At 35.1% G+C, this 27,297-nt stretch overlaps 1 protein-coding gene across 12 annotated transcripts in view; it reads right to left on the reverse strand.

Moving 5' to 3' along the window:
* Positions 1–1,292: 1,292 nt before the first annotated feature.
* prom1a (prominin 1a) overlaps positions 1,293–27,297 on the reverse strand; it is a 61,025-nt gene continuing 35,020 nt past the window's right edge. For 2 of the 12 annotated variants that reach the window (XM_044126508.1, XM_044126511.1), the window contains 24 exons: positions 23,184–23,304; positions 22,460–22,523; positions 22,060–22,149; positions 19,817–20,046; positions 19,276–19,350; positions 19,069–19,132; positions 18,589–18,748; positions 17,988–18,140; positions 17,622–17,745; positions 17,126–17,229; positions 16,102–16,186; positions 13,676–13,822; positions 12,394–12,465; positions 11,804–11,896; positions 10,996–11,013; positions 10,542–10,595; positions 10,395–10,475; positions 10,252–10,320; positions 9,709–9,798; positions 9,035–9,150; positions 8,351–8,374; positions 7,873–7,941; positions 6,317–6,414; positions 5,250–5,279 (listed from right to left, as the gene is read on the reverse strand). In XM_044126508.1, the coding sequence (XP_043982443.1) occupies positions 6,345–6,414; positions 7,873–7,941; positions 8,351–8,374; positions 9,035–9,150; positions 9,709–9,798; positions 10,252–10,320; positions 10,395–10,475; positions 10,542–10,595; positions 10,996–11,013; positions 11,804–11,896; positions 12,394–12,465; positions 13,676–13,822; positions 16,102–16,186; positions 17,126–17,229; positions 17,622–17,745; positions 17,988–18,140; positions 18,589–18,748; positions 19,069–19,132; positions 19,276–19,350; positions 19,817–20,046; positions 22,060–22,149; positions 22,460–22,523; positions 23,184–23,304 (2,173 nt within the window). In that variant the 3' untranslated portion in view covers positions 5,250–5,279; positions 6,317–6,344. Of the gene's footprint in view, positions 4,208–5,249; positions 5,280–6,316; positions 8,732–9,034; positions 9,151–9,708; positions 9,799–10,251; positions 10,321–10,394; positions 10,476–10,541; positions 10,596–10,995; positions 11,014–11,803; positions 11,897–12,393; positions 12,466–13,675; positions 13,823–16,101; positions 16,187–17,125; positions 17,230–17,621; positions 17,746–17,987; positions 18,141–18,588; positions 18,749–19,068; positions 19,133–19,275; positions 19,351–19,816; positions 20,047–22,059; positions 22,150–22,459; positions 22,524–23,183; positions 23,305–27,297 lie in introns of those variants that run through there. The other 10 variants (XM_044126513.1, XM_044126516.1, XM_044126509.1 and 7 more) reach the window with 8 other exon arrangements.

Genomic DNA, 27,297 nt, shown 5'->3' on the forward strand with positions numbered 1-27,297 from the left:
GTTTGATCGTTTAACATAAAAAAAAACACCAACCGACCGAGATGATGAAATCTTTTTTTTTTTATGTTTACTGACTTTAAGACTGTATAGGTCAGTTTCACATTGCATTATTGCACTCATGAACAGAAATTGTCACAGTTTACAATTTGATACATACATTTTAATTAGAAATGTGAAATCTGATAGAAAAAAGAAAGCTGAACCTCTCTTGTTTGCTTTAAGTGGCAGTTAAGGCTCATAACTGTGCAGGGTAACCTATCATTTCCCTCTAAACATAAACCCAGGACAGTGCCACAGAGAAACATGAGTACACACATGCAGAGACAAGACTGGAAAGGGAGGCCGTAATGACCATGCCAATTAAGAAAGCACAAGAAAATGTATAAAATAGGTAGGATGAAGCACACATATGGCACATGATCTTATAAGAGATTAATGTTTCGACCAAAACAATTGGAATTTTTTGCAAGAACTAAGCAAAACAGAGATCTAAATTTGATGTAATGTATTTTAATTTGATCAGAAATGCAATGATTTGTGTTCATCATCTTCAAAGTTAAGTTAAATATTTTTAGAACAAAGTGAAGAAGCCTAGTGTTTAAACTAGTAACATCCCAAAAGGGCAGGGTTTACAACCTGCTTTAACTTTAATTACCAAGTATGACGTGATTCTGACTCATCTGATACAGAACATTTAACTGTAAACTGTAATTGCGCATACATCCAGTAAGTTGCTACATTTTGAGAAATTAGATTACATTTTTAATTTATTTAAAATAACCTCACTCACACAATGTTCAGTGTTTCAGTAAATATTATGAATAAAGTCAGTTCTCTCAAACTCAGCCTCTGTTTTTGACTGGTTTTCAGACAAAAAAAGTCTGTGTGTGGTTTTTCTTTGAGTGTTTATTTGCATCCTGCTTGGTGCCTGAGAAAACTTTGAAGCCAAGCTTATGGAAGAGGATAATAATGTCTTATTGAAATAGCTGACCAGTAATGCAACCCACAGGGTTCTGGCTTGGCAGTGCAACCATCACGTTGGAATGTGCATAGTGCTAAAGTGTGCAAAACCATCTGCTCCAATGTTACACACAGTTCCCCTTTAGCATCAAATTTATATTAATTTCAACATATTTTCCTTTTTTTAGCCCTCAGAATTATACATTCCATGTTTTACCTCACAGTAAAATAGGAAAACTGACAAATTACTTTCTTTTCCATAACGTCAAAAATATTGTTACCCCAAAATACAGAGCAAGCTGAAAAAAGTAAAGAAAGATTGGAAGAGAAAATAATTTGAAATGGAGAGTTTATTCACAATTTATACACTTTTATCATATCCACATAAAAAACAAGAATCTTCCTGGATCCATCATCACCCAACTGTTCAGCATCACATTTAAAACCAGCGACCCATTCATCGGATCAACCCAAAGCTATCGTATATACCTAGTTTAAGCACTTAAGTTGTGAATTTGTCCCCATAAATGTATTACCAAACTCCAGCAAGGAGTAAAACTGTGATAGTCAACATGAGCACACCAATCATCTAAAAACGTCCACCTTGAGGAAAACTACGTTTGTAAATGAAGTAAGCAAAAAAAGAGAACGCTGGGAAGAGACAAAGCCAATAAATTCACATTATGGAAAAGCACAGCTGGGACATTTTAACATGGCAGTCAGTGTTTCCTTTGGAGAAATAAAATGTATGAAAATAGTGTGTAAAGTCAGTGTAGCAGAGCATAACTTGTAAACCGTTGGTAAACATTTTCAGTACTTCTACTGCAAATTACAGTTATTGGCTTTATAGAAGTCAAATGTGCACAAAAATCTACAAAAATGAGTTAATTTTTAATCCTTGTCATGGTAACCTTATTAAAAGTTGTTAAATGTTAGTACTCTCTTTAGCGACTTCTTAACTGACACGTTGTTTTTGTTTGTTTTTATTCAAGCCCATGGACTTTGTCTTTTAAAAACAATAACAAACTTGGATTTAAAATGGATTTGTTGGAGTATAAAACAAATATAATATAAAAATTATGGATAAAGTATTAAATTTAGACCAGCTGTTACCATTACAGTTTAAAGAAAATCTGATTTTTTTTTAATCACATAAAAACTGACTTTTGTTAGTCTTTACATATGCACATTATATAATCTACTAGCTGGTAAATGTTCATAGTTATTGTGCATTTACAGTGACAAACAAAATCCAAATTTTGGTTGCTAAGGCAGGTATTGCTTTTTTCACAGTCCACATAAACCAGATCTGGGTAAATCATGAACAATATGTCTTTTCAACAATCTGATTAATGGTGCTCATTTGTCCCATAAATGGATTGTCTAAGGTCTCACTGGAGAAAACATCTGTATAGAAATATGAGATATAGGATATGTTGATTGGCCTCCCTGATGTAACAATATCAGCATATTTCTCACTCAACCTCCACATATAACAATGATTAATGAAAGAACACATTCAAAAGTTCCATGTATTCAGAAGTACTGTTTAACAAAAAAGCAGGCAAAGGGGAAAAAGCGTGCCACAGAAAGACTATTTAAAAATATGGGATTTGGCTTGAGAGTTAACTTTCCACTTTAAAATTATGAGTACCATAAAGCAGGAAAGATCTGAAAATAAACACATGTGGTACATAGAGGAAATAGAAGTAGATGTTATTTTTACTATTATTCTCCAACTGTACTGCATTATTTTAATGGATAGTTCAACACATCGGCCTTGCATTTGGTAAGAATTTGTCATTTGGTGTTACAGTGTGGTTGTGATGGGATTTTTTTTTTTTTTACAATAATAAAGGAAGATGATTGGTCATATGTGTCCCTTGCTTCAAGAATTTGTGTTTTTTTTCTAAACCCACTCTTCAAAAATAATTCTGAGATTTGGTATTTAAAACTCCAAGTAGAAGAATCGCTTTAGAACAATTTACCGCTCTGAATTATAAATAAATGCTAAATGTTAACACCTGACACAAGTTTAAATGGTACAGTGGTACAATGGTACACTATGTTATGTTTAACATAGTGATATGGCCTTTTTTAACTGTAACGTCATGGTAAAACATCTCAAAGGCAGACAGTCCTCTTCAGTGTTTCTCACATACAGGTGGGTCATGTTGCCCCTTTGTCATTTCATACTTTTCCACTTTTGCCTTTTTCACGCTGAATAGTTGTTGCATACCAACAAAGGCAACATCTGTTGTTGTAATGCAACAAATGTTTGTATGCAACATCTGTCATTGGATGTTGCATACCAACATTCAGTCAGGAGACATTTAATACCCAATTTGACCACTGAGTCGAAGTCATTTTTGGTATTTTGCTTCTACTGTAAAAAATCTTTTTTGTAATGTGCCTCTAATGGGACAGGTCCAAGCAGATATCAGAGTCCAAACCAATGAAAAAGGGGTGCAATATATGTATTTTTTTTAAGAAATAAAATTCTATCTTTGTTATTGAATTATTCCTGAGATTTGAACAAAGGGATACAAGTAGTGTGATTTACAGGTAAGATATTGAAGAATTTGGGGACAAAATGGCAAAATTTGAATGAGGTTATGAATAGTCAAAGAGGGAAATTGACCCATAGCCACCAAAAATCAACAAAACCAACATGTCTGAAAATATTGTAAACAGCCTTAAAAAAAAAAAAAAAAAAAGTTATGCTCCGTTTTCTTACAAATTCTCTCCACAAGTCGTTATGCCACTGTTCACACAAGCCTTTTCTCAACAGGTAAAATATCCCACATACATGAGCTCACTTGTGTCTCAGTTAATAAAAAGGATGCATTTTTTCAATGAAACAATCAGATTTTTATGAAACCTGCCTTTTGACACTCACTTTGAAAGTGCAACACCCTTTTTAACTGCAGAAATAAAATATAACTTTCCCAGCTTCTCTTTTCTTGAGCACGAAGTTCATAAAAATGAGCACAACAGTCAATGTTATGTCCTCTCAAGGGCTTTTTCAGCTTGGTTTTGTATCCAAACAAATGTAAACACAGACACAACAGTCCTGGAAAATGTAGATGAAACCTGGCTCAGATTGATGCTGAGGGCTGATGAGGTTAGCGTCCTGCCGGCAGAAACCAAACTGGACAATTTGATCTGCATCGTTGAACAAGCAGGATCTTCCGTGTTCTTCTTTTGAAGTGAAGAAACCAGCGTATTTTGAGATTCCTCAAGTGAGCTACAATAAATGAAAAATAACATTTTGAGTTATTGATTGATAAGTTATTAATACATTTTTGTCAATTATCCCACATCCATGACCTCACTTGTCTCAGTTAAAAAAGATGCATTTTTTCAATGAAACAATCAGATTTCATTGGCCAAAAAAAAGTTGGCAACCAAATAAAAAAAGGTCACAATAAGCTTTTGCATTGCCACAAGATTTATTAATTACCAGAATTACATTCATTTTTCACCCAGATCTTGTATTGATGATGGAAAAGAGTGACCACTGCAATGAGCTTTCTGATTGATTGATTGATTGATTGATTGATTGATTGATTGATTGATTGATTGATTGATTGATTGATTGATTGATTGATTGATTGATGTGGGTAAAAATGACATCTCATGCTTCCTGAATCCCTCTTTTACAGTTTGAACCAGATGAATCCCATCATAACTTTGCCATCACGGAAAAAAAATGGGCAACATTTTCTCTGCCTCTCTACTTAATGAACACATCACACTGTAAGAGGGTAAATCTGAACTAATAATATAACTTGATCTTGCTCTGTTTGCTCCGCTCCATAACTCAAACGTTATGCTTCTTTGCATACTGAAGCTTTTTCTCTAGTTAGCCTCACCAAATGGAGGTTTTCTACTCAGCTGTTCAGGCCCAAACCCTTGAGTCCCCTTCACACTGTGTATAGAAATGCTCTTATTTTCACTACTAAACAACCTTAAGTTATACTGTTGCTTTTCTTCTATTTAATGTTAGCAAATGTTTAAAAGATCCCTAATCAGATCCCTAATCATAATCATTCAGGATTCTTAACATTTCTTCCTGAAAACGATGGTTCCCTACGGTTCTTCAGGTTTTATTCATTATTCAATATTCATTCGACATTTAACCCAATTCTGTAATTTCATCAGTTTTTTTCTCTGCTTCAAACAAACATCTTTTCCACAACCACGGGATGTGTCTTTCCACATGATGAAGTCGCACATTCAATCAAATACCTGCGACCTGAAACAAGAGAAACACAATGAAACCTTACCATGACGTTTAGTTCCAGTTGTCAAGGGCACTATAAGGGCAAATAGCAGAGAAAGATACTTTAGATATCACAATGCAAGAAAATATTTCAAAACATAAATATTCCTAAAATAAGTTAAGCTTTTATTGCAGTCCCTTAGATTCTCATGAAAATTTGTAATGTATCTCTGCAGTCTCAGTCATTCTGAGACTGAAGAGATCTTAACAAAATTCAGAATTGGTCAAATCTTCATTTCACCAAATAATTCTTGCAACACCAGTGGAAACTTCAAAACATAAATATTCCTAAAATAAGTTAAGCTTTTATTGCAGTCCCTTAGATTCTCATGAAAATTTGTAATGTATCTCTGCAGTCTCAGTCATTCTGAGACTGAAGAGATCTTAACAAAATTCAGAATTGGTCAAATCTTCATTTCACCAAATAATTCTTGCAACACCAGTGGAAACTTCTGGCCCTTCTGAAAATATGTAAAAGGTCTTTCAAGGTAGTTTCAATAATCTAAAAGAAAATGACAATGCTGCAGCATTCCTTTCTAACTAAATGTACTACAATTAAAGGTTGGATTTTTTTTTTTTTTATTGTCATTGTGAGATGATGCTGCAGTAAGACAATAAAAGACATTTTTTTAAGGCATTACACGACTTTTCCAGTGGTTTTATTCAACGTGGAGGGTGCTGTTGGTGGAAATAACTACATATAAAAGGGTTTCACTTATCTCACGCACTAACTGAACACAAGCACTCACAAGAGCCAGGAGACACGTTAGAGAAAGTCTTTTAAACTGCATGATATTATTCTAAATATAAATCAAGATAAAACTGAAGGTTTCTTCTTTCTAAAACACTGAGTCACGAGCATCTACAGTAAATTTAGCCATTCTCACCATGACGGTTTTTCAGCAAGCAGAAAAGCACTAAAACAAGCTGTGAACAGGTGTTAAAAGTGTTAGCACATTAGCAGTATAAGATTTAAAACAGATGATCGCTGACTCAGCAGGACAGCTGTGAGGAGAGGTGTGAGGAAATCGGTGTTAGAGAGACAGAGTCGTTGTTTTGTGTTACCAGTACCTTTCAGGAGCCAAGCTAGAGCTGACTCTCACCAGTCGATGTGCCTCGGAGGAGCCGAGGCCCGTGGAAACCTGTTTATTGTTTCAAATGTTGGGACGCTATCATCACAGGAACAAACACGCAGGGAAAAACGTTACCAGACAGACTCAACATTTTACGTCCACTACTTTTTGGTGGCAAGCAGAAAAGGGTGAGCAGTTCATATAACAGAGAGCAAAACATTCTCTGAGTAGCTTACTGTGCAAACAGAGTAGTTTAGTGTTGATCAATTAGAACAGGTTTTAAATTTTATTAAAGTCCTATTGACGCATGAGTTTCATTCCAAAAGCTTAATGCAACTCAAATAGAAAGACAAGGTTTAATAAAAAAGTTGTATTAATCTTGCAAGTTCAAACTGGAAATGAAACTCCTATTTTTTCAAACTGCAACAAGTCAGAGCAAGTCCTCATTTAGATGTTTTACTCTCTGTGTTTATCTTGTTGGTTTGTGCAAACTCATCTGCATCCAAATGCAACTTAAAAAGATAAAACACGCAGTTAAGCATCTGGTTAGATTCAGAAAAGAAAATCAAAACTAGCAACATATCCAGGGACACACTAAAGCTCAACATGCTTGCCTCTCTCTGAACAAAATGATCAGGTGTACATTCATCGGACTTTGGCCGACACTAAACAAGAGGAAACAGGAGAAGGTTTCATTTCATTCCACAGGAATTTCCCAGCATCAGAAAGAAAGCAGTTGGTTAGTAATATGGTAGATTCCCTCAAAAGCACCGAGCAGAACATTTTCAACATGACAGTGAAGTAGTGGTAGCAGACAGATTCTTCAGCCTCAAGGCTCCTATGATTGTTGGAAGGTAGAAGAATCTGACTGATTATTGGGAATTGAAACCCTAATTTCTCTTTGATGAAAGAGAGTTTAAGTGAGGGTATGGTTTTCCTCAGACTAAAGACTGTAATTTTTTTTATACAAAATTCTTTTTCTCCATCAAGATGTTCCAGCTCTTATTTTTCTAATACTCGCCTCTAGTTTACTTTTGCTTACTGTGATAAACAAGTGTTTTGACTAAATAACAATTGCAATTACAGTCCTTTAAGTTGCAATATTTAAAATGTTGATTATGAAAATGGCACTTCTAACAGAGTTATGCATATTAGCTTTAGATACTCTCTATAACAAACCTTTATTAGTATTTGTTTTTCAATAATCCCCAGTCTTCAAGTTGAATAACCCAACAGTTTTTTTATTCTGCTCCATATTTCAGCCTCAAAGGAAACAGTAGGGCTGTGATCTGATCTCCATCCCAAATGTTAAACCACTGCTGAAATTTATTTTAAAGCACTTTTTATCAGACACCAAAAAAATGATTCCAGATTGTTTCTAATAAAAGCTACCACTTCTATAATATCACACACACTTATGCAAGTGCGTGTCTTGAAATGACTCCCTCTGCAAGCATGCACTGTGTTCAGCCATATAACATATAAAACCAACTTCCCAGGCATGCATCCACCTCCACCATGACATGCAGTTAGCAGGATAAATAGAAAGTTTACCTTGTCATCATAGGATTAGGAATACCTTGTGAACTCTCACTATGATAACCATTATTACCAATTTCCATACTGAAAATAAAACATTGTGAACAAAAATGGAATGAAAAATGAGAAACGCGACATGCTGAATAAAAATGTTTTCTTTATATGTGGATAAATTTTTAAACAATATCAGGAGATGAATATGTTCTGAGTATAAACCTTAGTGTTCTATTTACACAATTTATTTATTTATTTTTTTACAAAAAACACTTTAATGATTGCAAGAGCCCTTCATGAAAGGTACTGTAAGGGGCACTTCTTAAACATAGCACACGACAAAAAGCCACATCGTTCACCCACATGAGCAATTTTGAAGCTCAAAAATGCAAACGAGCACCAAGAATTTAGTAAACAGCTTTCTATATACATTACTTGGGAAAAAAGCACAGAGTGAGAGAAGTTAAAATGAAAAGGAGGTTGGGGAAGAACATCTTACTTTTTCATGGGAATTGTCTCAACACTATGGAGATACAGAGAAAACAGGAACATAAAAATGTTATTGAGATTTTCAGCAAAAGAAATGCATCAGAAGTTCTTCTGTGCAATCCAGCACTGACTGCACAGAGGGGGATGCAGTTGATCAGCTGAGATATCACAATTACTACTACTGTAGATAAAGCCATGAGTCCACAGTCTGAACATGAAAAAGGCCCATGAAGAAGAAATAAGAATTGACTTATTTATCAGTGTCTTTTCTTTGTAAAGTGCCAAGTGCTTGACAAAGAAGAATGAAGAAATAAAATGAAAAATATGACATGATGGAAATAGTAGGAATGGTTATCACAAAGTAAAATGCCAAGTCCCAGAAACAGAGGAGCTAAAGGGTAGAGAAAAGGGAGCAGAAAATAAATCAAAGTAGAAAGGTTTAGTAGTACAGAACAGTTTTAGAACCCATTTAAGAACGCATTTTAAAGCAAACCAGAAAACTAATCAATTATATTCAGATACTCAAAAGAAAAGCCTAAAAGATAGAAGGATATCCTGCAACCATCAAATATTTAAAATATATGTGCACTAATTTAGATCTAATTGAGCCATAAAAGAATCTAAAATTGGAGCTTTATAATAATAATAGATATAATACAAACATGTGAGAAGAAAAATAAATGCAATAACTCACTCGTCATAAACATCCTCTGTGTCCATCCTGCGGTAGTACTTGGCTAGTTTCACAGCTAGTATTACGCTTGGGAGCAAGAATAGTGTGCTGCAGCCCAGACCCATCCAGAAAGTGTTCTGTCGAAAAGATAATTTAAAGAATTATATTTTTACAATTACAAATATTTTATAATTATATTTTTTCATAATTTTATATGAAGCTATACTTTACAATGTTTTGCCTTGTAAAGTATTTATACTTCCTAAGCCTTTTCATGTTTATTTGTAAAGACAATAAAAATGTTAAAACCATGAATCATTTTCCTTCCACTTCAAAATTTTGCACCACTTTGTAGAGATCACTTAAAATTACATTTAAATGCACTGAAGCTTGTGCTTGTAATGTGGAAAAGTTGAAGGGGTATGACTACCTTTGAAATATATTGGAACTGCTGTTTTTAATTTGGCTTTAGTTTACAGACATAGACTCTAGATATTGCCCTTAATCACTTTGGGCAAGTGATAACACAGCTGCACAACTAGATTTGTTTCACTTCGCCTTTGGGGGGTTAAAACATTAAACCTAAACATCTGCCATGAAACACAGAGATTTATTTATACAGCACCAATTAAATGCAAATTTAACTACAGGAAGCTTGATTAGGTGGGATCTATTTTTAGTATTGCCATTGTTACCATAGAATCCACCAAGAAACTGCAGGTCATGATCTGCGCCGTATCCAAGATGTTGCTGAAGGGCTTGCATGGTGCAACCTCCAAAGCCAACTACAAAGGATGTAAACAGGAAATGTTGTCGCACCATCGTACTTCCAATAAACACAAAGTTTCTTAACTGTGGCACAACACATCTGTGCATTCTGACTGCTCCTGAACAACAATAACATTGAGACTGAAACAAAAAGGTTTTATTGACATACATGAGAATCAGAGCTAAAATATCTTATTTTTCACTTTGGTTTGAATTCCTTTGGCTTTACTGCAGCAGAGACCATAATGCCTCAAAGTAAATTCCTCAGATTTAAAGGAGCTGTAGCTTTTATATTTGTCCTCTCTATATTTACCCCAAAAACTGTTATGCAAGTTTTTTTTGTTTTCCACTGTACAATACTGAGCTTTTTTCATAACTCATGCTGCATAAATTCCTTTCACTAAACATGAACAAAATAATGCATAAAACATTAAATTTACATGACATAAAAATGGTAGATAAACACTTACTGATGTTTTGACCCATTCTATGTACTGATTGAAATAACCAATAATGGTTGCTGAGTATTTTCTTGTTTCCTGTACGAAATTAGAGAACAGTTGTTAGTTTAACACAATCACAAAAGTGAGATTACGCAAACAGACACATTTACCTGATTGATTAAAAGTGTTGCATTCTGGGAGATGAGGTGCTCTGCAGCTTCAATGGCCTCAAGAACACCTGTGACTTTGTTCTGTAAAGACAAACCAGTCAGTACCAATGTGACTGTAAATATGAATTTTGATAGCGGTTTATTTACCGGGAGGTCAGAAGCTGTCCTCTCCAGGAATCTCATACTCTGGTTCAAAGCACTCTTAGAGAAAACAAAAAATCCGACATTAGTTTCAGAAGTTAAAGACCAACAGAAAACTGAGAGCAACACATACACAACGAGTAACATTGATTTAATTTTTGGCATGCTGAAGGATTTTGTCCCAAAATCAAATATCCACAATGCAAAGACATAATCACATCCACAACAAAAAATAAATAAGGACGGTCCTTTATTTCGTCTAAAAAAATAACATTTATCCTCTTTATGTGGATATTTTTCACTGTTTTGGCACAAATACTTTTGATATCAACTACAAATTTGTGAAAACAATAATAAAAAGTGTGTCTGAAACAAAATAACATCTCAAAGAAAGGTTGTTTGTTTAAAGCTCCAGGTAATAACACAGGTAATGCATAGCATATCATAGACTTGTGCTTACCCTTGCTCTAACATATTTCTTGATGGTGAACAGAGAAAAACAAAACAAAACATAAATAAATGTTGTGCTGAGAACCAACAATGATTGCATCTGTTTATCCTAGATAATATTTGACAGAGTGGAGAAAATAAAGCTGAATATTTCATATTTAATGTGTTCTGACACAAGCCCGAGGGCAACAACTGCTTTTTTATTTTACAACACAGCAGACAAAGCAAAATTTTATATAATCACACCTCTATACTGTAGACTTATTGTGGAATAATTACTTAAAATTATTGGTTGTAAAAGCAGAAACAAAGAGTTTCTAAAGCCGATGGATGTAAAATCAGCACAAAATGTAAAGTGAGAATTTCTTTCTCAGGCAAGAAAGCTGTTATGAAAAGAAAGTAATGGGAAAAATACCAAATGGTGAAAGGGTGAACAAAGTACACCACACCAACCAAATTAAGGGAACGGACATAAAATGCCAAAGTACAAAAGTCAGTTTTGCTAATTTATGCAGCACCAATTAAATGCAAATTCAATTGCATACGTCCAGTTCCAGTAAAACATCTCTAAATCCACCAAGGTTTGCTCACCTGGATGGAGTCTACAGTATTTAGGTCTTCTTTGTTTGGTGCAAGTGAGAGAATGACTTGTTTTCATCTAATATTAACTGTATTTATCAGAGATTTATTCCATTACATATTGAAAGTGTATGTCATCATTTTTGTATTGTTTTTATGTGGTTTAGGGTGGATAACTATGCAAATCTGGTCAAAACCGAGTTCTGTTGAAAGTATCTGGGACACGCAGAGGGGATTACCATGGCCTGCTCCATTGGAGCGATCTGTTGTCTGTGGATCCGCTGCAGAGTGGCCACATGGCCTTTCAGAGCTGTCTGAAGATGTCCCCTGGGCTGGAGAAGGAGAAAAAAACAAGTCAAGTTTTTTTTTTCCAAAAGAAGAGGAAGGAACAAAAGAATGCATTTGTGAGATTCCTGCTGCCCAGACATTTCTTAAAGTTTTGGTCATGTAATAGAAAACAAAGCATGTTTTAGTTCTCATTCATCCTTCATCAGGAAATAATCAAATGGTTTATAAATGTAATCCTTTTTTAAAAAACACATCTTTCCCAGTTTACCAAACTGCCAACTTTTAAATAATTGCATTTTGTTTTTGCATTTGAAAGTGCACAAATATTTAGTTTTTGCCAACACAATCATTCTGCATGAAAGCACACCAGTGTCTGTGTAGCAGCATCTGTTCAAAGAACTTAGTTAAAAAGATCACTCTCCATTACCATTTGAGAGAACAGATGCATTAAAATAATCTCTTGTACAAAGACAAATTAATATGAAACTCCAAAATGTGAACGTTGGTGCATCAGCTAACATAGGCAGATCAGCTTCCTTACCATCAGGTCTGTCTGGGACTCCAGCTCTTTGGCGAATGAGAGAACATCCACCACAGTGACTCCTTTATTCACCTTAAGCAGACAAAAAATTCAGTAACTTAAACACGGAGCCGGGGTTTGGCTGTACACACATTTAAAAAGGCTTTGGACTAAACTGTTCCTCATGTTAGCCACTCTAGCACCAAGTACAGCTAATCAATCAACCATCGCTGTGTTCAGGGAAACGCTGATTAATAATCGAGAAATAAATATCAAGCCTGGAAACTTGATGTCGTAACGGACTGAATGCAATGTTTTTAATGTAATCTTTGGTCGTTTTGCGGGGCACAGGCGGTTGCCACGGTAACAGGTGTGCTTAAGCTACAAAGAGAGAGAGAGAGTAAAAAGGTACGGGTGGTTTTGAGTTGATCACCTGTTCGGGTTATTTTACCTTTGTTTACCTTTGCTGTGACACATTACAGCCGCTGTAGTTTCTAAACGTTGAACTAATTACCTCGTTCGTTTGTGAGTATATGTCATTCACAACAAACATCAAATAGAACAAATATATTTTATAAAATTTTAACAAAAATGGCTTCTATATGTAGAATACTGCATTTAACATGTTCAGACATTGTTCTTAATTTGCCACCAACTTGCAGGTCAAAGCTTTACAAAAACGTTCAATATAAATTGCTCACAAATTTCAAAGAAATTGCAGTTATTCTTCAAATTAATGTACAGAAAAAACATGGGATTGTAATTTATCTTGTTTTTCTTCAGCTAAGGCTTTTAGGTCACCTTAATCCAAACTGAATCAGATCAAATCTCTCGTTTCCTTGTACAACTCAGAAATCAGAGGCTTCTGACTGAGAGAATGAAAGTTAAACTAAACATTTCACACATTTGCTTGTAGATTCAGTCTAAAGGACAATTACTATTTTGCCCTCAGTCTTAGGTATTTAAAGTGAAGCTGACTGATGAAAAGACCAAATGTAAAGTTCTAGCACATACCTTCAAATCTTTGGCCTGGATTGGATCCTTATTGGATAATTTAGCTTTAGCAGTCCTTCGCAGAACTCTGTCTAAAGCTTGTTAACTGATTTAGGTGTTAAGTGTTAAGTTTAGGTGTTTAGGTGTTAAGTCAATTGTTAAATAATTTAAATCTATTTTTTTACAGACATAATTTAAGAATTGCAACAATTTATACATCATAACCCCAAAATTAAAACTATTCAAAACCAACCACTGAAAGCATACTTTTCTCCTGTTCATGTGTTTCTATAATCACAGTATATCTCACCTCGTCAAGATAGTCAGCGTAGTTGATCTCTGATAAGCCAGCTTCAGAGAAATCTAGGAGGTTCTGCTTCCCCTCTGCTTCTAACAGGATTATCGCTCTCAGGTCAATCCGAAAGTTCTCCAGCTGACGCACCACATCCTTAGTGAACTGTAAACACAACCGGGGATCAGACGTTTGGGTGAGAATATAAACCCTGAACTCAGCTTTCACATTTACAGGTCAAAATCTTCTTTCTGAACAGGGCAGATGTCTATAACAATGTGGCAGCATGCTACATGCTGCATGGTGTCTACAGGCCTTCCAGAGCCAGTGGTAGGCTCTGGAAGGGTTATAGAGTTAGAAGGTAAAATGATTACAGCAAAATATTAGGAAATCCTACAAGACAATTAGCTTCCATCTACCACAGAACTATAACTTCAGAGAATTTTCCAGCAACGCAACGATCTGAAGCACCAAGCTAAAGCTACACAGAAATGGTTCAAAGACAACAAGGCGGATGTTCTGGAGTGGCCTAGTGAAAGTCCACACCTCAATCCAACAGGGAATTTGTGGCAGGATTTGAAAAAGACTGATCCTCATGCAACACGACAGAGCTCAAACATATTTCCAAAGAAGAGTGGAGGACCATTGCATCATCGAAATTTGTTCTTTTTATGCCGTTTGTTTAACTTGAAACGTTTTAGAAAGAAGATAATTAAGAGATAAGAAATATATACTTTGGTATTTACTTGAGAATCTCTTGCTTTCCATTTGTGCTATAAAAACAAATTTGTCCCTGTTTGCACCAAGACTAAGTGGATTAATAGGAGAAACTACAAAAGACTTTATTAGGTCTTCTTTTATTTTGAGGTCTTCTGAAAACCACAGTCATCATTCTCAGAAATGTTTTTGCAGAAAAAAATTTTAAAAAGAATGCCTTGACCAAAAAATGTCTGCTTTCCCAGCCAAGAAAGATGTTTTTTGTGCTACTATAAAGAGAACAGAAAAACACATTGGGACAGTAAACCAGTTTCTAGGATAACTGTATGGGCACGTCACAAGTTTAGGATTTTCCAGAAAACTAAAAATGTCAGCCATATAAGTTTTTACTGTGTGTTTGTTTTCTTCAGTGGACTAAAATGAATGTTGTTTTAGAGTCCAATCAAAAGGGAAGAGACTATCTACCAAACAGCGAGAAGTATAGTCAAGTTTAGAAAGAAGGAAGATGATGAGGAGTTGGTATTGTCTTAACTTTTTATTAAGGTGTTACTCTCCACATCAGAAACACAGTCTATGTTACATAACATAAAATGGTTACAAGTTTAAATTGTTTCTTATCAGATTATTAGATTTTATTATTAATCAAATATGGCTATATTATTGATATCCAAAGAAACTTTAGTGTTCATGATTTGATTTGGTGATGTAGACAAAAAATATGATTGGATAATAACTACACTGGTTCTCCCAGATAGCCAACCAAAGATGAATTGCAACATCAAGAATACAACCCACTTTTCTGACTTTGAATTGATAGGAGAGCTCTAATGAAGACTTATTTGCAATATGAACCATCATTACTTCAGAGAATGTATTGTTACTTCAGGATGCACATAATTTGAATATTACTCTATACAATACTAGTTACTGAATGATATGCAGATTGAAAATTAGTAGAGAAATATTTGTGCATGACCTTGTTCCACATTGTTTAATATTGTTCATTTGAAATTAGCTGTGAGCAGAAATAAATAGCTGAAGACTGTATAATCCCACTCAAAACAATATTTTGTCAGGATTTTATACTTTCAGAGTTTCACATCCCACAAACTGTCAGGCAGTCCACATAAAGGCTTCTTCAGCAAAGTACTGATTCAAGGATGCAGAAAGTAGATGGAATGCCACACTTCACATTTATAACCATTATTTTACATTATATATATATATATATATATATATATATATATATATATATATATATATATATATATATATATATATATATATATATATATATATATATATATATATATATATACATATACATATATACAGTACAGACCACAACTGTGTGTCCAAACTTTTGGTCTATACTGTATTTTTTTTCCCAAGAATGCAGCACACAATGTTATATGTACTTGGAATTGCTATTGATTAATATTATTAGATTAACAAATGTTAATATTTACACAATATTTGGCAATTGGCAGATGACATTTTTTGCAATCTAATTGACTTAAAGGATCATCAGTAAGAAGCTCATTCATAAAACTATTGTTATCATGTTTAATGTTTACAACATGCTTGAAGCTCTTTTCCAGTTTAATCAAAGTTTTCTAACGTCTGTAACTGTGTTTATCAGATTTATTGACTTTCTGTTCATGACGTCCACCAACAGCATAAACCTATACTGTAAAGTATATGTTGTGCCTGTGCAGATTACTAACCACTGTGGTGTTCAGGAACGAGGAGATGTTGAAGACTTTATCCAGACGCAGGGCAGAGTAGATGCCTTTGTTCTGTTTGCAAGTACTGAAAATATCAAACATATAGGCAATGAAATAAAGGGGCAGAGAAAGAAAAATCAGTTTTATACCAGTCTGGGAAAAATGTTTGCTGCCACCATGTGTAATTGATTGGAATTACAGAGCTGATGTGTTTCAAAATTGGAAGCAGGATCATTTGCTCAAAAAGCTAAAGTCTTAAAAATTCTAACATTTAAGCAACCAACTAGACTCAGTCAGAGGAGTTTTCTTATTAAAGTTAAATCCATGTCTGTTTGTAAATGTAATGACTTTGGGTCTGTCATCGCAGCGTACTTATGAATCCCCATCAAGCAGGAGGATGATGAAAGCTTATGCAATCATACAGAAGTAAGCTGCAGAAAAGCAGTACTAAAGTGTAAAAAAATGACACTAATTAGCTACGGCAAGTTAACTGCAGCTCCTTTCATTTGCATCCCCCCCTTCCGTGTGGATGAAATATTCAACTGGAGACTCGATGCCACAAGCAATGAATGTGCCACAGCAGAAAGTTTTTTCAAAATATGAGTAACCTCATTAGTTGATTACTCAACATCCAACAGAAATAGTTTTAAAAAAAGTTTAAAATGCATTCATCAATGCTTTCTAAGATTTTAAATATAAAGAAGATAGATACAGAGAACACTGAATGCATTGCTGTGGATAGAGTCACCTCAGATTTCTTTATAATTTAAAGATCTTGTTTTTTGCATTACTGTTCCACTCTTCATATGCAATGTTGTTTATGTATTGCTTATAAAGGGTTTGTCTGCATTGTCTGCATAAGAGACATGTGTTAATCTCAACTGAAAGAATTTTACATTTGAATACTTGCTAAAAACTGGAATAAGTTTATTTGAAAATACATTTTAAATAAATTTGGGATCACAACAGAACTTTGCAAAATGTTAATAGGCTATATAATATAATATGTCTGAGTTTTCCTTGCCTGTACAAGCTTTCTGATGTCAGCTCCAGTTCAGAGTCATTGTACATGTAGCCTGGAATGAAATTCTTCCACTCTGGATTGATCAAGTATGGGGTGTCAACGACCTGGTGAAAAAAAGACAGAAGAAATGTCAAAGGTCTCTCGTACATTTATGTTAATATGTATTCTTTACATTAAAGCGATAAGAACTCTGTTGATGTATAGTTGGTGGAATTGTAGCTAACATGGAGTGGACTATTGCATTATATCATTACAACCCCATTCAGGCCAAACATTATGACCAGTGAGCACTAAAGTAAACAAATGTGATTACTCAGTACAATCTATGGTGAAAGTACATTCTCCTACACATTTATAAAACATTACATTTACATTTTCTTGTTTTCATACTGAAAACCCATAAATTAAATAAAGAATGTTCCAAAACATTCTTTCTGATCCAAAGAGAGGTTAAAGGCAAGTGTTGAAATAATTGTTGTTTGCTTTTTTCGCTTGCCTTGAAGAGTTCTTTGGTGTGAAATGGCTCACAAAGAAGTTTCTCCATGTTTCCTCCTGCCAGAAAGATGGTGGTCAACACTCCCATGAGCATCCAGGAGAAAATGAAGCTAAATCCAACACCGCTGTGGACAAAAACAAATTCAGGTGGGAATTTCTGATTTATGTTCACAATGTTAACAGTGAATATTTTTATATTAGAATTGTTATGGAGAATCTCCAATGTTTTCTCTCCAGCTAACCATAGTGCAACTGAACTAAGATCAAATTAATTGAAAATCTTGAGAAAAAATAGCTGTTTGGAAACCAAAAGACGGGACTGTTTAAGGTATAAAACCTGAGTTTCACTAGGACATGTTAGACTTACGCCATCAGCAGTGTTCCTCCTGTATTGGAGATACATCCTCGTGTCGTCGGTGAGGCATGCTTGTCGTATCCCAGGGTGCCGCACAGAAGGCCCAAATAGTTAAAGGCCAAAACCAGAACCACCATGCAGCACAGAGCGATACAGCCGATCCATCTGTGAACATCAAGCAGAAACTAAACAACATGTAGAAGCATCAAGTCCCAGAACAGATTTTTTGAGTTAGTAACAGTCTGAGCTTATCAGAGGTTAATAACAAATAATCAAAATGTCAATAATGAATAATATAAGTAAATGTATGTTTGTCACAGTTAATCATACATAACACCAAGTTATTTCTTGATCATATTTTAGTGTTTTTAGTTACTGAAAGAGCCTACATACGTATTTAAATTTATGCTATATATCTTGAATAAATTTGAGTTTCCCTCTGCTAATTGCTCATTGATGCAGAAATGTGATAATTATATTTTATTTGTACAAAATAATGATACATTTCTACTTTAGAGGCCCATAAAATAGGACCTAACTTTTCCTGTACTATAAAACATTTTCCTGTTCTTTATGCAAAGAAAATTGTTCACTTGTCCAGATATCATTTTACCTGTAGAAGTCCATTTTATCCACTTCAGGATAGTAGTCTTCGATTTTGGCGTGTGCATGGCTGATGAAGATGGTGAAGTTAGACAAGCAGGTCTGCAAAGGGAAAGCTTTGGAGAAGCTGCTGATGTTGTTGCCGACACTGTCCACTAAATTCTGGACACCTAAATGAAAGATCAGTCATTAGAAATAATGCTATTACTAAGGCAACAAAAGAACTGACTAATTTAGAATTAATCTTGTGTTTCATAATTGATCTGATCTTTAGATGAAGCTTAAATGAAAGAGCAGACATTGGTGTAAAGATATGATTTTGAAATGTTCACTTGTTGCATCTGTCTCATCATGCACACTTACAAAACAAATAAAAATACAAAACTATGACATTAATTGACACAATTAAAACATAATGTGCACAGCAGAACAACATGTTCTGAAGAAGTTGTGTTGTGTGTTTTTGGGTTTGCTTTTACTAGATACGTACTGTTGACAACGCTTCTTGTCTGTTCAATCACAATGTGTGGTGTGTCATTCAAAGAGGAAAAACCCTGAGAAAAAGAGAAGACATCAGGCTTTTAAAATTTATAATGCCATAAAAAACTAAAAGTTTTAAAAAAGACACATACTAGTGATGCCGGTTAAAACCAGTATAAAAATGTGGAGGAAAATCCTTTAATTTATTCACACTCACCCTGTGGACGACAGAGCTGAGATCTGTTTTCACTACATTTTTCATCTTTTCCAGCTGAGGGTTCACATTCGGAAGCTAAAAATCAGTAAAAAGTACATCAATAAACATGAACACTGATGCAAAATGAAGATTGCACTGTTTGGCATCAAGAATCTACGTTCTCCTTTCTCTCAATGATTTCTCTCACAATTTTCTGTAGAGAGTTGAAATTGATGAGTTGACTAAGGATACAATTTGAAGAGAATGTTGCTTCCTCTCCAACTAAATTTGTAATTCATCCCACAACCTAAGGTAAATGTGAAAGAGACTTTAATAACTTTTATAAAATTGCATGCAGTTAGACTGCAGCCACAGTCATTAGACTTTGAAATGTCAGTACATAACATTAGACATTATGAAAGCCAGAAGAGCTTGTTTGTGTTGAGTTCAATTGCAAAGTGTCTTTATAGTACTATATTTGAAAGTAAAGTAAAGTCATTCAGACTGTTGTTCACCTCATATTACTGTATATTCTCAGATTGTGTAGTAGTTTATTTTGTACCCGGGTGAAATTTGCACTAATCTGCAGCTGGGACAGGGACTGGCGGATGCTGCGGCAAAGCTGGGCCGTGGTGGCGTCCGATTCCTCGTCATGACACCCGGAGTCATCCAGTGTGCGGTTGATGCTGTCGCAGACGTGACTCAGGTTGAAATGAAGTTTTCCGGCTCCTTCCTGTAAGACCACCAGAGATACACTGACGTTCTCCAGGGCCTCCTTGGTTTCCCTCATGGCTGAAAGGAACCAGAACAAAAATGAAGTGAAGAAGAGGATTTGGTTGCTGTTATGGAAAAACCAGGCATTAGACCTAAAATGTTTATTATGTTCCCTTGAAACATAAATATAGAAGTGTTCGTTATAGCCCTTCCATATAATAGTTTATGGATGAAATAAAAATTTTTATTTAATGAGGATTTTTATAGGCTTGCCACAAAATGACTCATAAAAAGAGAAATAATTTATGAAAATCTCATAATTTGTCCTGGTAAAATGCAGGATGATTTGCAAAAACACACTGAAATTATTAGCAGCAATGCTTTATTGTCTTTTTTCAACATATTTTAACCAGTCTTTCAGTTGTATGTATGACACTTTAGTTTTAACATTAACATACAGTACAGACCAAAAGTTTGGACACAGCTGTGTGTCCAAACTTTTGTTCTGTACTGTACATACAAACCTCCCCAGAATATATCATGTGAGCTTCTGTTTCACACATTCAGACTCACTTAGGGACAACATTAACACTCAGAAATCACAGGCCTGACTTCAATACAACATGTAAACTTCCTTCACACCAAGGTGAAAACTCGTTTTTGTTTTTCCTGGAACAGCAATGATGTAAATAATTGTTTTTTATTATTGATGATGCAGTTAATGAGGAACTCATTGTTTTGTAATTGAGAGTTTTGCAAAGCAGCAAAACATGTCATCATCTCAAAACCACAAAGTGAATGCATTTTATTGGGAATTTCTGTGACAGGCCAAAGCAAAGCAGTACAAAATGGAGACGAAAAGGAAAATAATTCATGGATGATTCATAAAGTGAAGTTGGGATTCTGACATGCCTAAATGTGGAAAAGTTTAAGGCACATATGTCAGAGTCAAGGCCCGCGGGCCACATCCGGCCCGCGAGAAGATTTTCTACGGCCCCTGGGATGATCTTGATTTATTATTAGAACCGGCCCGCAGCAACCCCCCCCCCCCCCCGTTCGATCCTCACAACACGCGCACCTGTTCGATCCTCACAACACGCGCACGTCCGCAGGAAATTTACGAAGGCTTGGGCCGGTCCGCTGCACTAGACCAAATGCGTCATTTAAAAAAATCTCAATGAACATTCGATCAGTCCGGCCCTCGGCTTGCAGCTAAATTTTTTATTTGGCCCTCCGTCCATTTGACTTTGACACCCCTGGTTTAAGGGATTTGGATACTTTTGAAAAACACAGCATATTTTAGGAGACTAGTCATATTCTTTTTGTCATTGCAGGTTAGTTAGAATGAAATTATGACTGGTTCAAACAAACATGTCACCATGAGGGAACACAGATGAGATGTTCAGATGCAGGTTGATGTTAGTTTTGACTTTTAGTGAGATCCATTGACTTAAAACTGCACTCAGCAACATTGTCATCCACATAAATGAAAAAAAAAAATTCTTCCATTCCATTCTCACTTTAATAAAAAAGTGAGAATGGAAGTAAACAATACCAAATGGGAAAAAGCAAAGTCACCCCTCGAAATATTTCTTATCATTTCTTATCCTAGTCCCATTTGTTTTTAAAGACATTTGTTGTCAAATGTTGCATAGTGCAATTTTAATGTCATAATTGTCTATGAATGTCTATGAAGATGTGACTTGATGATCAAGGAGGTTTAAATTTTCAGGAAAAAAAACCAGAAGGATCAGATAGTAGGAGCAACAACAGCATCAAAAGTCACAACATTAGGGATAAAACGACTGGATCATCAGTAAGTCATGGAGTCGCTGAGTTACCTTTGATGGCTCTCTGGATTTTCACTTTATGAAGAACATAAACAATATAAACAATAAAAAGAAGTAATAATGATTAAAAGTCAAAGACTTGCTTACAAGAATATTGTAAAAGTGTTTGCCTTAAAAAAAAAACGTCTACTCCGTAAGTTTAATTCATAAAACAGCAATGAAGTTATGCAATGTGATGATAGCAGCAGGCTATAAAATGAAAGTTAGTAAATAAAAGGAAGAAAAAAGTGTGTTCATGTACCTCCAGCCATATTGAGCACTTGGTTTAAAGCAGGATGGACCTCTTTATCTAACCGTACATGTATCCTTCCCCCGAGTAATGGACCTATGTCTGAAAGAAAACACCAACACATCTATAAGGCAAAAATGGAACATTGTTGTGCCTGGCTGCAAAGTTTCATGATAACCTCTCATTGGTTTCATCAGGAAAGAACTGCATGCAGAAAAAACCTGAATACTCAAAGGAAGCCTTCATTACAGTCACAGCTGGAGCTTTTAGACCCAGATATGTCGCTAATCAGTTGTAAAAACAAGTCATGGATAAAGGGAAGTAAACAAGATGTATTACCAAGAAAAAAAGCTGAGTGAATCATTTATGCCCACTTAATTCACTATCAGAGGCAAGAAGAAGATCTACTTACTATCTAGGTCATAGTTGACTTTGTTCTTGACGGTGGCGTATTGGGATATTAGGTAATCAATTTGCTGCAAACAGGAAACACAAAGCAAAACAGGCTTACATGGAAGCATACAGAAACTAGTTCATTAGTTTCTGAATAAAAATGAGCTGAGTTTTATAAGACTCTATAGGTAAGAATATTAAATAACAGAATGAACATGAAATGTTCTCAAAACACCAAAAATCCTCTAAAAACTCAAATGATAAATTGTTGTCCTTCCAACTCAAAAGAGGCATTTCCCCCCTTTAACTACAGAATGAAACAATAACACAAAGGCTGAATACTCAATGCTTAAAACATTGTCATTGTCATTTAAGTTACATTTAAACCCATAAAATTAAATATTGTCACTTTGCAGAAATACAATGTTAATATATTCATCATATTTTGACATCTTATTCCCCACACTGGAGATATTGTTTGGATCACAACAGTTGAAAGATTATACATCTCAACAGTAGAATATCATCAAAAAATAATTGGGAAATTCAAGTCAATACCAACCTTCAGACTGAAATCATTGTAATTCTGGGTATCTCATTTTAATCTAGCCTTAAGTCAAGAATAATTAAATATAGATGTAACATGCTCATGTAGCATGTGAATCTCCCCACACTCATGGAAGCACTTTGCTACAAAACCATTATCAACTGAGGATTAATGCTGTGTTTTTATTTTGTCTCACCATTGGTGTGTCATTAGCAAAGGTGTGCAGGTCCCTCATGTTGCTGTTAACCAGTCGGCGTATGTTCTTCACCTGAGAGCTCAGGTTCTGGTTGGCTGCATACGCACACAGAACTCCAATCCTGTAAACAATTGACAGACACAAATATGATGATATTGCTGTCTCAAAGCCAGGCATTCCCATCTTAAAAGCAGCGGGTTCTGCAGAATGGGATGATGGCATGTCAGCAGCAGCAGGGGTCAGTCTTTCCCACTTTTACTTTTACATTAAGGTACCTGTAGAACTGTAATATTATTATATAAATTCAATATTAATAACAACAAAAACCGATGATTGTAGTTTGTTTACAAACATTTAATCTCAGGTCTTCGGGATGTAAACAAATCTAAATTTAATGAAAAAACAAAAATACATAAAGCGGGTCATTAAAGGAAGTCTCTTGTATGCTTCACACAAACCTGAATAGCTCACAAGACTTAATTAGCTCGAGGAACATGAAGGGAGCTAGCCCATAATATTAGGCTGTTTCTATAACTCATTTCCATCCCAGCTGAAAGCACCTCACCACTATCCCCGCTATACTGTAAATCTGTTTGGCGGTTCCTGTGAGCATGGCTGTAGCTCCAGGGGTGATCAGGCTTCAGAAAAGATGGTTCTAAAGAGGTCAGAATTCATAAAGTGGGATTGTACTGCACAGAGAACCTCTTTCATGGAAATGCCTCAGTAGAATAAGCAGCTTTATGAATGATGTAAGATGACTTGCTGAGAGAAATAACAAAGGGACTGACTCAGAGGCAACTGGGATGGTTTAGATCAATAGAAATGAATCAGGTTGTTGTGACTCATTGAATAAAAAAGCAGTGGAGATGTGTGTGTGTGTGTGTGTGTGTGTGCGTGTGCGTGTGTAGGTGTGTGTGTGTATCTGTTGTTCAGCATAAGTACAAAAGCAACTTGTACATATGTGATGCAGTGAAGATGGTGTGTGTAGTTTATTCTTACAGTGTTCTGAGTAGCAGCTGCATTACTCACAGTCTTTATCCTGAATAAAATCTGATGTGACATTAAACTGAAGACATTTTCCACATTAGGGGCAGTAATGTCTGTTTAGACAGGGCATGATGAGATATACTGTTTCCAATTTCTTCTGACTCTCCTACATGTGTACAAGCGCTTTTCTACAGAATAGTAGCAAGACAACTATGAAGTTATTATAATTCATTTTTCTACTTTTCAATTTGAAAATGTACACAAAATTATTAGTGCCAGGAGATTAACACATTAATTTCAATTATGTTATTACATAAATTTTAAAACATAAATAATTTCAAAGCAAATGATTGTGTTTTTTTTTTTCATATAAACATTCAGAACGTGACCTTTGCGTTCGCCCGTTTCTGGTACACCCATAAATCTGACACACAGCTGACGACAAGGTCGCTTCTCTTGGCTCAATATATGGTTCAAAGAACAATCTGATGAGATGCTAGAAAAGACTAGTTGTGTTAAAGTTGTGCTAAAAGTAGTTAGCCTACATCAGCAAACCATTCAAGCCTAACATAAGATCTTAGTCAAAATATCAGCAACAATCAAAGAGCAAGAAGTGCATGTGCCCAACTCTAATATCAGCAATAATCCAAATTTCTAAAGAACTATTTTTTTGTAGAAGTTTCATGAATGATTAGGGGTTTCTAAAATACCCGACAGCTGAATACATTTGATATCTCTTTGCACCAATGTGATGGTTGAATAACTTGGACATAAGGATAAAAATAATACATATCTCTGTTGTTGAGCTCACATTTATTTATTCAATAGTTAATCAACAAAATGGATTTTGAATTGAGAATGTTGCTTACTATATCGATTTATGGTTTTTGATCAAAATGCAATTAGTTGCTAATAAGACCCTCCAATTAACTTGATTAACATTTTTAATTGAGTCCCACCACTAAAATTGACTTGATTTGACAAAGGTAGGGCTTCACAAAGTATGTTACTGAATAGGTTGAAACTTGTGAATTAGCCAAATGAGTAGAGTGAGACACAGGAATGATAATTTACCAGGGAAAGATCAAAACTGTCAACTTCAACCACAAACCTTTTGTTCAGCCTTCTCTCTCTTTTGTTTTTTCTTTTCTCTATTGTAAACATACAGTTTCATAAATTTGATATAATTTAGGTTTTTGCTAAATTTTTGAAATCAAACTTTCTTGCTTGCCCATAACATGTCACATTGGGTCTTTCTAAATGCACACATTACTCAATATACTGTATATGTTAACATCAGACTAAATATTAAACTCATATTTCTCTTGTGTAGAATCTGAACTCTGTTCCCTCTGTCTCCCTTTCAGCCCACCTCCTTCTGCTTTTCTTTGTCTCTCGCTCACTCTGTCTCCCTGGTGTCCAGCAAGGTCACTGGAATCTGGTGCTGAACAAAGAGTCTTTGAGCGAAAAGCAAAGCACTTAGCAAGAAGCTGTGGAGAGTCTTGTCTGCCACACTACAATATAGATATGTATGTTTTAATTTGATTTATATTTATTTATATCTACACTAATAGGAAAAACATAAAAATCTTTAAACGGCTGAGTTGTACTTTTTCTAACCTAAAGTGTTAAAAGTTTCTCTTTGAAAACTTTCTTTAAAGATTTAAAGAACAATCTGTTTTATGAAGGTTAAGATAAGTAAGGATGTTCTTATCCAAGAGCATTCTCCTTTCCTTTGTGTATCTCAAATTTTCTGCTTGTTTCTACCCAATGGGATGTGAACACTACAGCGAAGCAACAGGCAAGCAATTTAATATTCACAGCATGCAAATTCAGCTTTTCTACTGCTGATTTGTGTTCCTCATTTATTTAGAAAATACAAACAGACAGATTAAATTGGGGCCAAATGTTCAATTTCAACCAAGATACAGAAATTTTATAGACATTAGCAAAGCAGCACCTGAGACTTCACTTCAATATTGGATGTGTTACCTATTATAATAGGGGGCTTTTTCTAACTGTATCATTTATTACAAAAATATTATGGAATGATTCCATGAAAGTCAAAGAGACTTGGTTTTTTTTTAATAGAGTTGTGTAAAGTAGTAAAGAGAATTACATGTGAAACATGCAGTAACATCACTCTAAAAGTGCTCAGATTGGAGAAACACACACCTGAGCAGTAGCTATCTGCTGCACCTCCAAAGTTATCTCTTGCTTCTCTGATTAAGGCCATCCTCATAAGACAGTTAGTTTAGCTGGACCTCCATGTCCAGTTGTGCTACACCCTTTCCATTTCTGTGAGATGGATTGAACGGTCCTCTGTAAGATGTTGGAATGTTGTTTTTTTATTCTAATCCTGCCCTAAATGTTTCCACATCTTCCTTTCTGACCTGTCTGCTGTGCTCCTTCATGATGCTGTTTGTTCGCTAAAGTTTTTAACAAATCTCTAAGGCCTTTATATAACAGACATATTTAAGATTGGGATTAAATTCCCAACAGCTGGACTATCTTTAGTAATTATGTGACTTCTAAATTATTAAATTAGGTTTTTGTGTGTTTCAGAAAATAGGGTATGAATTCAATGCATGCCACACTTTTGAAAACCATGTGTTGTTTTTCTCTAGTTTATCTTATAAAGGTTCCAATGATATTTGTTGCTCTGATGTTAAAAAACTCTCCTGTAATAAAATCACATTATTATTCATAACATCAACTCATTTTCCATTAATCTGGTTTCATGCATTCTTCCTTCTTTGGTTTAAAAATATTAGGGTGAGCCACTAGCATGTTGTGTTCTAAGTTTGTTCGCTGCATTTAACTTTGGCAAATGGTTGCACGTCTGTGTGGCTTTTTTTTCTTTTTGCCTTGTTTTGACCAGAGGGGAAAATTCAAACACAGCGGGAAAGGGAATTACCTCTAACAACTCTGGAAAAGGGCTTTAATTCTTGTTTGAGGAAAAGCCAAATGACACATGAAACTCTTCCCTAAGGGTGGGAGCCTCAGAACAGCAGATGAAGAAGAGCATCAGTCCAGTGCGGTGCTGCAGAATCTAGGCCACTACTGGGGGCTGGGAAGTGTGTGTTACATGGTCTAGTGGCTCCATAGCTTTTGCAAACCAACAATG

This window comes from Gambusia affinis, linkage group LG09 (genome assembly GCF_019740435.1).
Source record: "Gambusia affinis linkage group LG09, SWU_Gaff_1.0, whole genome shotgun sequence".
Classification (NCBI taxonomy): Eukaryota; Metazoa; Chordata; class Actinopteri; order Cyprinodontiformes; family Poeciliidae; genus Gambusia; species Gambusia affinis.